This window comes from Cebus imitator, unplaced genomic scaffold (genome assembly GCF_001604975.1).
Source record: "Cebus imitator isolate Cc_AM_T3 unplaced genomic scaffold, Cebus_imitator-1.0 Scaffold18, whole genome shotgun sequence".
Taxonomy (NCBI): Eukaryota; Metazoa; Chordata; class Mammalia; order Primates; family Cebidae; genus Cebus; species Cebus imitator.
Genome location: NW_016107333.1, coordinates 6,707,229 through 6,722,488, shown reverse-complemented (window position 1 = coordinate 6,722,488; position 15,260 = coordinate 6,707,229). Strand labels below are relative to the sequence as shown.

Sequence of the window (15,260 nt, the reverse complement as noted above, 5' to 3'; positions counted from 1 at the left end):
AAAAAAAAAAAAAAAAAAAAGGACTACACACCATGATGAAGTAGCAGAATTTATCCCAGGAATGTAAGGTTGGCTCAACATATGAAAATCAATATAATACACCACATCAACAGAACAAAGGACAAAAGTCACATGGTCATCTCAGATGCAGAAAAAGCATTTGAAAAAAATCCAACACACTTTCATGATAAAAAACAATCAACAAGGAACACAGAGAAACTTCTTCAGCCTGATAAAGGGCTTTTATTAATGCACAGCTAACATCATGCTTAACAGTAAAGCTAAATGCTTTCCGATTAAGATAAGGAAAAAGACAAAGATGCCCACTCTCGCTACTTCAATTTAACACTACACTGAGTGTTCTAACTAAGGAAATTAGGGAAACATAAAAAAAGAAATTAAAGGCACCCAAATTGGAAAGGAGTAAGTGACATTAACTCTTATTTGCAGATGTCACAATCTAAAATATAGAAAATTCCAAAGGAATCCACTAAAAAAAACCTAGAGCCAATAAACAAGAGTTCAGCAAGATTTCATGATACCTGATCAATATACATAAATCAACTGTATTTCCATAATTGTAGCAACAAGCAAACCAAAACTGAAATTATGAAAACAATTCCACTTAAAAGAGCATCAAAAACAGTAAGACACTTATAAATAAGTTTAACAAGTGCAAGACTTGTACCACAAAACATTTTTGAGAGAAATTAAAGACAACCTAAAAAAAAAAATGGAAAGCTATCTTGTGGTTCATGGATCAGAAGATTTAATATTGTTAAGATAATACTCTCTAAATTGACCTACAGATTCAATGCAATCACTATCAAAATCCTGGCTGGCTTCTTTGCAGAAATTGGCAAGTGGATCCTGAAATTCACAAATACAGGGATGCATAACGGCCAAAACAAGCTTGATCTGTAAATACAAAAATAAATCCAAGTGTCTACTGTCAGTTGATTTTTAACAAGTTTGCCAAAACTAATCAATAGTGAAAGAGTAGTTTTTTCAAAAGTGGTGCTGTGACAAATGGATAGTCACATGCAAAAAAATGAAACTGGACCCCTGCCTCATATGATAAACAAAAATCAACGCAAATGTATCAAAGATCTAAAGGTAAGAGAAAAAATACAAAACTCTCAGGAGAACACATAGATAAATCTTTGTGACCTGGATTAGGAAATGGTTTCTTAGATGCACACCAATATCCAAGCAACAAAAGGTAAAATGAACTTCATCAAAATTAAAGACTTTTGTGTTTCAAAGGACACCGTCAAGAGAATGAAAAGACAGCTACTTAATGGGAGAAAATATTTACAAATTACATACCTTACAAGGAATTAGTATCCAGAAACTAATACAACTTCAACAATAAAAAGACAACCCAATCAAGAAATGGGCAAAGCAGGTGAACAGTCATTTTTCCAAAAGCCAATCTCCAAATGTCCAATAAACAGATGATCAACATTAGCCATCAGGGAAATGCAAATCAAAACCACAATGAGATATCTCTTCATACCCACTAGGATGGCTAATAAAAGACAGTAACTATTGGCAAAGATGTGGAGAAATTAGAACCTTCATAGGCTGCTAGTAGGCATGTAAAATGGTATAGCAGCTTCAGAAAGCAGTCTGGCAGATCCTTGAAAATTAAACAGAGTTACCAGCAACTTTACTCCTAGATATATACCAAGGGAATTTTTTTTTTTTTTTTTTTTAAGACAGAGTCTTACTCTGTCTCCGGGCTGGAGTGCAGTGGCGCAATCTCAGCTCACTGTAACCTCTGCTCCTGGGTTCAAGCAATTCTTCTGCCTCAGCCTCCTGAGTAGCTGGGACCACAGGTGCATGCCCCCCACACCCGGCTATTTTTTTGGTATTTTTAGTAGAAACAGGTTTCACCATGTTGGCCAGAATGGTCTCGATCTCTTGACCTCGTGATCTGCCTGCCTCAGCCTCCCAAAGTGCTGGGGTTACAGGCGTGAGCCACTGCACCTGGCCGGGAAATTTTTTTTAATAAGGCAATCTAATAGAAAATGAAAACATGTCCATATAAATATTTATATGCCAATGTTCATAGTAGCATTATTAATCATAGCAGATTATTAATAATAGCCAAAAGTGGGAACAACCTAAATGTCCATCAACTGATGAATGGATAAACAAGATGTGATCTATACATACAACAGCATATTTGATAATAAAAAGGAATGGAGTACTGATACATGTTATGACATGGATTAATCTTGAGGATATTATGTTAAGTAAAAGAAGCCAGTCACAAAAGACCACATATTGTATGACTCCATTTATGTGAAATGTTCAGAATAATTAAATCTATAAAGATAGAAAACAGATTAGTGGTTGCCTAAGGATAGGGGAGGGAGGCCTTGAGAGAAAATGGGGAGTAGCTAGTGAAGAATATGGTGTTTCTTTTTTGGAGTGATGGAAATGTTCTAAAATCAATTGTGGTGATAGTGGTATAACTGACTATACTAAAAAACTGAATTGTATCTTTTAAATTGGATCATTTAAACAATAAAAGTTATTATTTAAATAATAAAACACTTCATACTCAAAGAAGCTAGACATAAAAAGCCACATAGTGCATGATTCTGTTGATATGAAATATCCATAACAGGTAATATGGTTTGGCTCTGTGTCCTCACCCAAATCTCACCTTGAATTGTAATAATCTGCACGAGTCAATGGTGGGGCCAGGTGGAGGTAACTGGATCATAGGGGAGGATTCTCCTATGCTGTTCTGGTGATAACAAGTGGTCTCACAAAATCCCATGGTTTTATAAGTGTCTGGCACTTCCCCTGCTTCCACTCATTATGTTGTGCTGCCCTTTGAAGAAGGTGCCTGCTTCTCCTTTGCTTTCAGCCATGATTGTGAGTTTCCTCAGGCCTCCCCAGCCATATGGAACTATGAGTCAATTAAACCTCTTTCCTTTATAAACTACCCAGTCTTGTGTATTTCTTCATTGCAGCATAAGAATGGACTGATGCAATAGTCATATTATGGACATTATGGATATTTCATAATAGAGACATAAAACAGATTAATGGCTGCCAGAGCTGGGGAGAAGTGGAGATGGGGAGTGACTGCTAATTGGTACAGGATTTCTTTTTGGCATGATAAAATCGTTCTGGTGATCACTGCACAATGCTGATGCGTGGATAAAAGAGTTAGCTTTACGATATGTAAATTATATTTCAATAAAGCTGTTACTGCTGGGAAGGCAGCGTGGCTTGTGCCTAAAATCCCAGCTACTCAGGAAGGTGAGGCAAGAAGACCATTTAAGGCCAGGAGTTCAAGACTGCCTGAGCAACACTGCAAGACCCCCATATCTCTAAACAAATATTTAAAAATTAGCCAAGTGTGGTGGCACGAGCCTGTAGTCCCAGCTACTCAGAAGACTGAGACAGGAGGACCACTAGAGCCCAGGAGTTCAAGGCTGCAGTGAGCTAGGATTGTACCACTGTACTCCAGCCTGCGACAGAGTAAAACTCCATCTCCAAAATAATTGTAACAATTTTTAAAAGCTGTTATTAAAAAAAATTCTGTTAAACAAATTCTAGGTTCATATAAACAGAAAAAAATAAAGATTAGAAAGGAATACTCCCAAATCTTAGCAGTGGCTAAATTTTGGTGACAGATGACAAGACAGTATTTCACATTTTCCTTGACAAACACCTTTTCCTTTCAAAATGAGGACCTTTGTTTTCCAAAAAAGCCCATTTTCCACTTAAATATATTAAAGCATTTAAAAATAATCTATATGCTGAGAATATGATTAAGCCCATATGTTTAAAGACATCCCCTATATACATATTTTTTATCGTTGTTTAAATCAAGCTAGGAGCTATCACAGAACAAAAATGAAAAAATTTTTCCTCTACCCCTTTCTAGCAATAGGCCAATACTTATACAGCATGCCTAAGACACCTCAAGCCAAATGAAGAAAAAAGATTCCATAGCATTTTTAAATTAAAAAGCCAGTAGGCAAATCTTTGAGACTAGAAAGTTTAGCCTGAGGGTCTGAGAAAGCCTCTGTTCATCTCAAACCAGCAACAAATCATTAGAAAGTAAATCCACATGCCACGAGATTGTTCCTGGCATGAATGTGACACTATAATTCAACATCCTGAATTAAGAGAGATGTGTTGTTTTAGCTTGAAGCAGCAGATTAAAAATAAAATTCCTAAACCACTACACCACAGATTGTCAGTTCTAGAGTAGCACTAGGCTCAGCTTTCTGCTCATCATATTTAATGTTAACTCCACTTGTAGGAGGGAAAAGAAAGAAGTCTTATGACTTGGGGCAACAACAAAAGTTGCCCTGAATGTAAGCCTGCTTTGCTTTGTGTAATAGAGACCTAAGGTCATCCTTAAGTGGAGTAATTATTATAGAGTATACACGATTTTATAGCCTGCCCTTTTCATCACAAATTTTCCCATGTTATTATAACTTTAGCATTATATTAACAACTTCACAAAATTCAACAAAATAGAATAACCATTACCTTCTCCCAGTAGATAGTCATTACAAATAATGTTACACCTAACCATCTTGGTACACAAATTTTTATTTTATTTTAACTTATGTCTTCAGGAGAGTCACAGAAATAGAAACAACAGGGTAAAATGAGTAGTAATTTTTAAAGCTCTCAAGTATATTACACAAATTCTTTCAGAGAGAGATCACATTCATCCAAGCAAGATGTAAGATGGTCAAGTGCATGGAATGTATTTCAAATAAATTCACTTCAAAAGGAAGACAGACTATGTCAATGAATAAAAGTTCCTGAATGCCAAGCAATGGCTTACAACTGGCCCACACCTCTGAAAAGCTGGAAGAATTTTACCTACAAATCTAGATTTCCTACAGCCTCTCAGGAAAACACATAATGGGAAAGGAAGAGTCATTTCCTCCATAAAAGCAGGCACACACTCTCTACTCCACCATAGTCTCCATACTCATTTAATTTATGCAGATGAGCTTGCTCTGCGTCTGCTTCACTTCACTTGGTTATTTACTTTGCATCTACTTTGTAAACTCTAAGATATAGTTTTCACAATCATGTTATGGATAGGGTCAGGTTGACAAGGAGTGATCCCACTGAGCTTTGGGCAGCATGGCCAAGACAGGCTTACTTTGGGTTCTTGCTAGTTATTAGCAGAAGAAGAAATGATAAGCTCTGTTTGGAAAATACTGGCAGCATCAGGATAGCAAGAGAGTCCATAACAAATGCACCCAAACTGAAGGTCAGTGAGGTGGATAATGACTTAAGCAGGAGCCCACATTTACAAAATGACGGATTCCTGGAGAAGCTGCCCTAACTCAAAGCAGGAGAGAAAACCCTCAAAAATCAAGAACAGTTGATCTAAAGATGTCCTGAGATGGAATAGGCTCCTACTACAGAGAGCCACATTTCCACTGCAAATAGACACCAGGCTACAGACCTACATTAGTATTTTTCCTCCCACAAATACATCAGTTCTGAGTAGATTTCTTGATGAAACAATTCAAAAGTAAAGGGTCTCTTGAGCTGGCCCAGTAAGTAAATGCTCTAGGACCACCAACACTGCTGTGGAGGGGGAATACTGAGCAGTAGTTAAAGAAGAAAGGCGCCTGGCGCGGTGGTTCAAGCCTGTAATCCCAGCACTTTGGGAGGCCGAGGCGGGTGGATCACAAGGTCAAGAGATCGAGACCATCCTGGTCAACATGGTGAAACCCCGTCTCTACTAAAAATACAAAACATTAGCTGGGCATGGTGGCGCATGCCTATAGTCCCAGCTACTCAGGAGGCTGAGGCAGGAGAATTGCCTGAACCCAGGAGGCGGAGGTTGCGGTGAGCCGAGATCGTGCCATTGCACTCCAGCCTGGGTAACATGAGTGAAACTCCGTCTCAAAAAAAAAAAAAAAAAAGAAGAAGAAAGGCTGTGGCTGATGACATGCAAGCAGATGTCACACTTAATCTTTACTTTAGTGGAAAACAATTATCTTTAAACAAAAGGACACTTTAAAAATTGAAATATAATGTGATACTGTAAAGAGTACAATGTTTTTTTGAGATAGGGGTCTTGCTCTGCCACCCAGGCTGGAGTTCAGTGGTGTGATCTTGGCTCACTGCAGCCTCAACCTCCCGGGCTCAACCAATCCTCCCACGTCAGCCCCACAAGCAGCTGGGACTACAGGTATGTGCTACCACAACTGGCTAATTTTTTGCATTTTTAGTAGAGATGGAGTTTTGCCATGTTGCCCAGGCTGGTCTGGAATTCCTCAACTCACGCAATCCGCCTCTGCTTTAGCCTCCCAAAGTTCTGGGATTACAGGCATGAGTCACTGCATCTGGCTAAGAGAACAAATCACTCACGTACAGTTTTACACATTGAACACCATTCCTCTACAATCACCACACAGATCAAGATAAAGACTAACCACAATACCTGGAAATGTCTTCTCCCTCATGTTTGCTTCAGGTAATGGAGTTAAGGGCAAATATACAGGGGAGAAAAGTCAGATCCTAAACCTTCACTCATTACACCAAAATAAATTTCGAATGGCAAAATAAGGTTTAAACATATACAATAAAAACTGTAAAACATTAGAAAGAAATAGACATGGTTTATATCCAATAGTGGGAAAGGCATGAACCAAAACTCTGAAGTCATCAAAGTAAAAGACCGATCAATCTGACAATCTAAAAATTAAACATTTCTAATTTAAAAGTAACAGTCAGGCCGGGTGCCATGGCTCACGCCTGTAATCCCAGCACTCAGGGAGGCCGAGGCAGGCGGATCGCGAGGTCAGGAGATAGAGACCATCCTGGCCAACATAGTGAAACCCTGTCTCTACTAAAACAAAACAAAACAAAACAAAAAATTAGCTGGGCATGGTGACAAGCGCCTGTAGTCCCAGCTCCTCGGGAGGCTGAGGCAGAATCGCTTGAACCCAGGAGGTGGAGGTTGCAGTGAGTCAAGATCGCGCCACTGCACTCCAGCCTGGTGACGGAGAGAGACATCATCTCAAAACAAACAACAACAACAAAAAAACAAAGTCAAAATTTAATTCTCAAAAAAGGAAAAAACCACAAACAAAGGACTTTAAAAAGTCAAGAGCACTTACAAATTAAAAGGAAAAAGGACTAATAACCAAATAGAAAGAGATGCAAAACAGACAACTGGCAGAAAACTACTTACAAACACTAGAGAAAATATCCAATCTCAGTCATAGAAGAATGAGTTTTAAAAACTATGCAGAGAATTTATAAAGAACTCTTACAACACAATATTCTAAAGAGATATATCTCAACTAAGAAATTGAAAAAGGAGATAGACATTTCTCCAGGAAGATACACAAATGACAAACTCAAGAAAAGATGGTCATCGGTGGTTATCAGGGAAATGCAAATCAAGGCCACAATGAGCTATCTCTTCACACTCACTAGAATGGCTATAATCATTACAGGGCTGGTGCAGTGGCTCATGCCTGTAATCCCAGCGCTTGGGAGGCCAAGGCTAGAGGACTGTTTGACCCCAGGAGCTTGAGACCAGTCTGGGCAACAAAGAGAGACCCCATCTCAGTATTTTTTTAAAAAAAATTTTAGGTAACTTTTTAAATGACAGATAATAAAAGTGTTGAAAAGGATACAGAAAAACTGAAACCTTCATACACTGCTGGTGGCAATGTAAAATGGTGTGGCCTCTGGGAAAACATTCTGACAGTTCCTCAAACAATTAAACATACAGTTACCCAAATGATCCAGCAACTCTACCTACTCCTAGGTATGTATATGGCCAAGAGAAATGAAAACATGTCCACAAAGGATCTGTACAAGAATGTTTATAGCCCTGTTATTCATAACAGCAAAAAGGCAGCAGCAATCCAAATGTCCCTCAACAAATAAAAAGTGTGGCATATCCACACAATGAAATATTGTTTGGCCATAAAAAGGAATGAGTATTGATACATGCTACAATACGGATGAACCTAGAAATCATTATGCTGAGTGAAAAGAAGCCAGTCATAAAAGACCACATATTATATAACTGAATTTATACAAAATGCCCATGACAGAGAAATCTATAGAGACAAAAAGTATACTACTGTAGGGAGACGAGGAGGAGGTCACAGAGGTAACAGAGTGATAGATAAAACACATGGAGTTTCTTTTTTGGTGTGATGAAAGTGCTCTAAAACTGACTGTGGTGATGGTTGCACATATGGGTGAACTGTATGGTATGTGAACCATATCTTAATAAAGCTGGCTTAAAAAACTGGAAAAATACCATTTTTCTCACATCTGCTAAGTAAACACCTAAAATATACTGTTTGCTGAAAGGGGGTTCTGGGTACTGGTAATGTTCTATATCCTAATTTGGGTGGGAGTGCAAAAGTGAATTTATTTTGTGGTAATTATTGGTGTACTTTTCTGTATGAAGGTTATACTTCAGCAACAAAGCCCATAAAAATACACATAAACACAGTATACTCGTGATGGTATGGGTAAACCGACATTCATACTTTTTACTGGGGATATAAACTGATAAAACTTCTTAGGTAGGTAAACTTCAGATTTACAAACAATAAAAAACACATGTTCTTGTTCCAAAGGTATATACACACACATGTATACAAAAATATGTACAAGATCTTCACTGCAACCTTGTAAGAGAAATGGTGTGGAAAATTCTAAATGCCCATCAACTGGGGCCTGGGTAAAAAAAATTATGGCACAATCACACTAGGGAACACTATTTAGCCATTAAAAATTTGTTTAATTAAAAAAAAGGTACAAGAGAGTATAGCGTGTATATGGTGTATCAGTCTATGTGGGGAGAAAATAAACTAAGGTGGAGGTGGTGGGGAATATTTACTTACACACACCCACATACACCACAGAACATCTTTAGCAGGACACACAAGAAACTAGTCATCACAAGGGTTTCTGAGAAGAGGACACTGGAAAACTGAGAGATGGACTTTTCACTTTGTATTTTTTTAAAAAGGTAAATACCAATTTCAATAAACGAATTCTTCGAAAGTAAAAACTATGCTGCTTCAACACATCAATGCCACTAAGCTTCTAAAAGTTAAAATCTGAAATGTTATAAATTCTGAAATCTTTCCTATAACCTATTTCAAAAGTTAAATTCTCAAACCATTAAGCGGTAGTAACAGTAGTAGTAATAAAAAATAGCAACTTACATCAACACCTCCAAACAAGTCAAAAATATAAGTATTTGGATAAGTGGTTTCTTGGGTAAGCTTCCTCTCTTCAGTAACAAATGCCATAGCCTCCATGGAGAGAAGAGGAGAAATTTCCTAGTTTTCAAAAAAAAGTACATACAGACATTCTGTTTTAGTAACCAACACAGACCAGACACTAAAACATCAGTTTGAGCTTTAGTCCCAATTTGAATTCCCATGAACACAAAGAAAACCCCCCATGAACCACACTTCCTAGTATTCAGGCCCCTGTAAAGCCCTTTCTCACACTGTCTGGGCTGGTATGACACACCTCAGCTAACAGAATGTGGTAGAAGCAACACTAGGCCACTTCCAGCATAAGCGTTAAGAAAGCCTGGTAGGCTAGGTGCATGGCTCATCCCCGTAATCCCAGCACTTTGGCAGGCTGAGGCGGGTGTATCACTTGAAGCCAGGAGTTCAAGACCAGCCTGGCCAATATGGCAAAACCCCATCTCTACTAAAAATACAAAAAGTAGCTGGGCACAGTGGCACACACCTGTAATCCCAGCTACTCGGGAGGGTGAGGCAGGAGAATCACTGGAGCCCAGGAGGCAGATGATGCAGTGAGCCAAGATAGAGCCACTGCACTCCAGCCTGGGCAAAAGAGAGAGAGAGAGACTCTGTCTCCAAAAAAAAAAAAAAAAAAAAAAAAAAAAAACCTGGCAGACATGGCTCCTGCCATCCTGGAACCCAAACATCATGCTGTGAGAACAGCCAAATTTGGAGGCCATGAGAAGAACTGAGGCTAAGACCAATATCCTTAGCTGACCTCCAGCTGACAGGCAGCACCAACCTGCCAGGGATGTGAGAGAGACCATTTTGGACATTCCAGATATCTCAGTACCACCCTACCTAACAGCACATGAAGCAGAAGAGCCATTCAATCAACAAAGAATTGTTGAGATAAATGATGCTTGTTACTTCAGGCTATTAGGTTTCAGGGTGACTAGTTCTGACCAAGTCACTGCTCAAATGTCATCTCCTGCAGGAAGTCTTCCTGATTTCCCCCAACCAGAAGAATGCTCTTCAGACCCCTAAAAAAACCTATAACTTATATGTAACATTTAGCACTTTTGCTTTGCACCTATTTACAAATCTATGCTATTTCTTCCCTAGACTAAATGCTCCTTGAAGACAACACAAACAGATCCCACTTTGTATTTCCCACAGATTCCAAGACACCGTAAGTATTTGATACAGTACACATACAGTAGTAGTTCTCAAACTCTGAGGACACCAGAATACTTTGTTCATATGGAAAAAAGCTAAAAGTAAAAAAGTATTGTAGGAAAACCTAAAACACTATAAAAGTATTTATTGAATGAATAAAGAAATGATGATCACATAGCAAAGATACACAAACCTCATATCGCAGAGATTTTGCAGGAATCAGATAATGTGCAATCCTTTGAAAAGCGTAAAAAGCTTTATTTCTATCAGACTGTGAGAAGATTCAAAATATGAAATGTCTCTTCTTAAAGGTAAACACTAAGGTTAATTAGTTTCTATTACATTTTAAAATAACACTATGTGATTTAATAATCCCAACTTCACCTCTGAAGAACATTATGTATTCAGTTTCATTATGTTCAATATAACTTACATGGGTTTTAACTGCATTAGAGCTGGTGCTCTAAATTCAAATTTAGATCCAAACTACAGATGAAGTTTAGATAAGGTATCTCCAGCCCTACTGAATCAGAATTTAGGGGTGGGGTCCAGAATTGTGTTTTAATAAGCCCTCCAGGTGATTCACAAACACACTCCAGTTTGACAACAATTAGCCTAGCATAAAGTCTTTGAGCTCCTTCCACTCATTTCCCAATCATCAAACCTGGCCCCTTCAATCTTCTGTTAGTAATAATATTCAACAACCACAAGGCCCCTTCCACAAGCCTTCAGCAATATGAGATCTTTTAAACTCTTTTCAAAAAGAATGTCATTCCAATAGCAGGACACACATAGTATTGACCTCCCAAATTAAGCGAGCACTGTCACAAAATAAACACAGATAAAGCCCAGAAGGATAGCTCAGGGAACTTAACAGTGTTTATCTCAGGATGATGGGATTATAGGTGATGTTTATTTTCTTCTTCATACTTTTTCTGAATTTCTCAAATTTTCTATAGCTCACACAGTAAAAACAGGCTATTTTCAAAAGCCAACAGAAGGAGAAAAAATACAACAGACAGCTTGTCACCTGGAGGCCCTGAATACAGCCCCTCCAAGGTCCCTAAGAGTTACCTTGAGGATGTTTTGACACTCAACAAAGTCACTGTGGAGGTGGCTGGTGGCATGCAGCTTAAGGAGCAGCTGAGGAATTCCACTCCACTTGGATTGTTTGTCCCTCTCTGTCAAAAAAGTCTCAGTGAACTGTCAAAAAAAAGAGAACACATATTATTGTATTACTGGTAATAGACGACATGGCAGAGGAGAGCAGCTGACTTCCAAACCCACCCAGAAGAGTTACAAATTTCTCTCTAAGCACTACTATAAAAGTCCTCTTTCTAGAAATCTTCAAAACCTCCCCAACAGCCTATTACTATGTTGTAAGTAATAGGAGGGAGGGGGAAATACTCTTGTACCACTCACAAACAGCACAGTATAATTGACAGTGGACTCAGACTCATTGTAAACATAAACTGAATAACTTTCTAGGGCAACTGCTAAAAGTACTTTTACAAGAAGAGGAATTGATATGCTAAGAGACAAAAAATAATGGAACCATATAAAGGGCACAGTTAAACCCACAGAAGGCAGGAAAAGACGGAAGAAAAAACGAAGAATAAGTATAATAAAACAAACATGGTGTCAATCCAACTATATCAATAATTGCTATAAATACATATGAATGGTCTAAACAAACCAATCAAAGGACAGACTATAAGAATGGACCAAAAAACCAAGATCTAACAATATGCTGTCTATAAGAAACTCATTTAAATATACATACAGAAATGCTAAAAGGGGAAAGGCCAGGCACAGTGGCTCATGCCTGTAATCCCAGCACTTTAGAAGGCTGAGGTGGGTGGATCATGAGTCAGGTCAGGAGATAGAGACCAACCTTGCTAACACAGTGAAACCCCATCTCTCCAAAAAACAGAAAAAAAAAATTAGCCAGGCGTGGTGGCAGGTGCCTGTAGTCCCAGCTACTCGGGAGGCTGAGGCAGGAGAATCACTTGAACCTAGGAAGCAGTGGTTGCAGTAAGCTGAGATTGTGCCACTGCACTCCAGCCTGGGTGACAGAGCAAGAAAAAAAAAGGAACAAACAAAAAAAAAAAACAGTAAGCGGATGGAGAGAGATAAATCACGTAAAAAGAAAGCTGGAGTAGTTACATTAATTTCAAACAAAACAGACTTCATAAAAAAGAAATTTATCAGGAATAAAATGGGTCATTTCATAATGACAAAAGGGTCAATTCTCTAAGAAGACGTAACAATCCTTAACATGTATGCACCTAACAACAGCATGTAAAAATATATGAGGCAAAAACTGCCTAAAAGAACTGCCAGAAAAAAAAATGACAAATCAACTCTTACAGATAAAATATTTTAAACTAAATTAAAATACAACTTATCAAAATTTGTGGGATGCAGCAAAAGCAGTAATAAGCTGGAAGTCTGTATCACTGAATGCATATATTAGAAAAGAAGAAATATCTATAATGAACAGTCTGTCAACCTTAGTAAACCAGAGAAACGTGAGTAGTTTAAGCCTACAGCAAACAGAAGAAAAAAATTAAAGTGAGAGCAGAAATCACTGAAATTGAATACAGAAAATTAAGAGAGAAAACAAAACCAAAAGTTAGTCCTTTAAAAAGATCAATACAATTGATAATTCTAAACAGGCTTACCAAGAAACAAAGAAACACAAATCACTAATATAAGAGGAGTTATTATTACTGACTCCATGGACTTTAAAGGATTATAAAGGAGTATTATGAACTCTTTGCCCCAACATTTGCCTAGCACTTTGGGAGGCCAAGGCAGGAGGATTGCTTGAGCTCAGGAGTTCAAGACCAGCCTGGGCAACATAGCGAGAGCTCATCTCTACTAAAAATAAAAAAAAACTAGCCAAGGGTGGTTCTGCCTACCTCTGGTCTCAGCTACTCAGAAGGCTGAGTTGAGAAGATCACTTGAGCTTGGGAGACTGAGGCTGTAGTGAACTATGACAGCACCACTACACTCCAGCCTGGGTGACAGAGTGAGACCAAAAAAAAAAAAAAAAAAAAAAAAAAAAAAAAAAAAAAAAAAAAAAAAAAAAAAAATCATTATAACCAAAAAGTGGAAACAACTCAAATGTCCATCGACTGATGAATAGTCTATCCATCCAATGGAATATTATTCAGGAAGAAAAAATGATGACGTACTGATACTACAACATGTCCACTGTGCCTGGTCAACATGGATAAATCTTGAGACCACTATGCTAAATCAAAAAACGTGGGCACAGTGGCCCAAACCTGTAATCCCAACACTTTGGGAGGCCGAGGTTGGCAGATCACTTGAGCTCACGAGTTTAAGACCGGCCTGAGCAACATGTCGAAAACCCATCTCAAAAAAAAAATACAAAAATTAGTCAGGTGTGGTGGCACATGCCTGTAGTCCCAGCTACTCAGGAGGCTGAGGTGGGAGAATGGCTTGAGCCCGAGAGGCGGAGGTTACAGTGAGCCAAGATTGTGCTACTGCACTCCGGCCCGGGCGATGAAACCAGACCTTGTCTCAAAACAGAAAGAAAAACAAAAACAAAGCAAGATTCCATCTTAAAAAATAAAAATAAAAACAAAAAGAAGCCAGTCTCAAAAGGCCACATATTGTTTGATTCTATTAATTTAAAATGTCCAGAATAAGCATATCCAGAGACAGCAAGATTACTGGTTGGCAAAGGCTGTGGGGATGGGGGAATTGGGGATTAACAGCTACTAAATACAAAGTTTCTTTTTTGGGTAATAAAATGTTCTAAAATTGATTGTGATGGCAAATGAATAACTTTGGGCATACAGTAAAAACCACTCACGTGTACAATTCATTTTTCTTTTGTTTTTTACCCTTTTATCTCCTTGGTTTACCAGCTAGTACTTTAAAAGGATGACTTGTGCAATAGATTAATTACATCTCAATAAAACTGCTATTAAAACTAAATAATGAACATAAAAATAAAATAAAGACAAAGTTTGTTATGCCGCCTACCAGAGAAACAGAAAAGCTGAAGGTAAAAGAATGGGAAATAATACACAATGTAAACATATACCAAAAGGTGGTATAACTATATTAAAATCAGCAAGAGCAAAGAAAAAACACTACCAGACGAGGCATGGTGGCTCATGCCTCTAATCCCAGCACTCTGGAAGACCAAGACAGGTAGAACACTTAGGTCAAGAGTTCAAGACCACGAGTTCAAAACATGGTGAAACCCTGTCTCTACTAAAAATACAAAATTAGCTGGGTGTGGTGGTGCAGGCCTATAATCCCAGTTACTTGGGGGGCTGAGGCAGGAGAATGCTTGAACCCAGGAGGTGGAGGTTGCAGTGAGCCAAGAACGCGCCACCGCACTCCAGCCTGGGTGACAGAGTGAGATTCTGTCTCAAAGAAAAATCTATTACCAGAGATGTGTACTTTTATAAGGATAAAAATGGCAATCTGGATAATGTAACAGTCCTAAATTTGAAAATATCTAATAAAAACTTCAACATATATAAAGCAAAAACTGACAAGGCTAAAAGGATAAACAAGAAAATCCATAAACATAATGGGAGATTTTACACATCTCTTTCAAAAACTGATATATGCGACAGAAATTAGTGAGAATACAGAGTATTTTAACACAAACAAAACAGACACACCTTGAGCGTTATATCTAGTAAATGCTCTCTACATGTTCTTTACAAGTACACAGAGAACATCTGCAAAATGACCAGCTGCTATACAGCAGATCTAGTAACTAAACTACTAAACTGCAGTAGAAGAATGAAGGGCTTCAAAGGATTTCTCTAAAAAAAAAAA

General features: G+C 38.2%; 1 protein-coding gene across 4 annotated transcripts in view; it reads right to left on the bottom strand.

The window, feature by feature from the left end:
- The window catches only part of LOC108292637 (transient receptor potential cation channel subfamily C member 4 associated protein), a 78,813-nt gene that overhangs the window by 55,453 nt on the left and 8,100 nt on the right, over nt 1-15,260 (bottom strand). For all 4 annotated transcript variants that reach the window (XM_017513643.2, XM_037733092.1, XM_017513662.2 and 1 more), the window contains exons 2-3: nt 11,502-11,630; nt 9,216-9,332 (exon numbers count right to left, since the gene is read on the bottom strand). In XM_017513643.2, the coding sequence (XP_017369132.1) occupies nt 9,216-9,332; nt 11,502-11,630 (246 nt within the window). The remainder of the gene's footprint in view (nt 1-9,215; nt 9,333-11,501; nt 11,631-15,260) is intronic.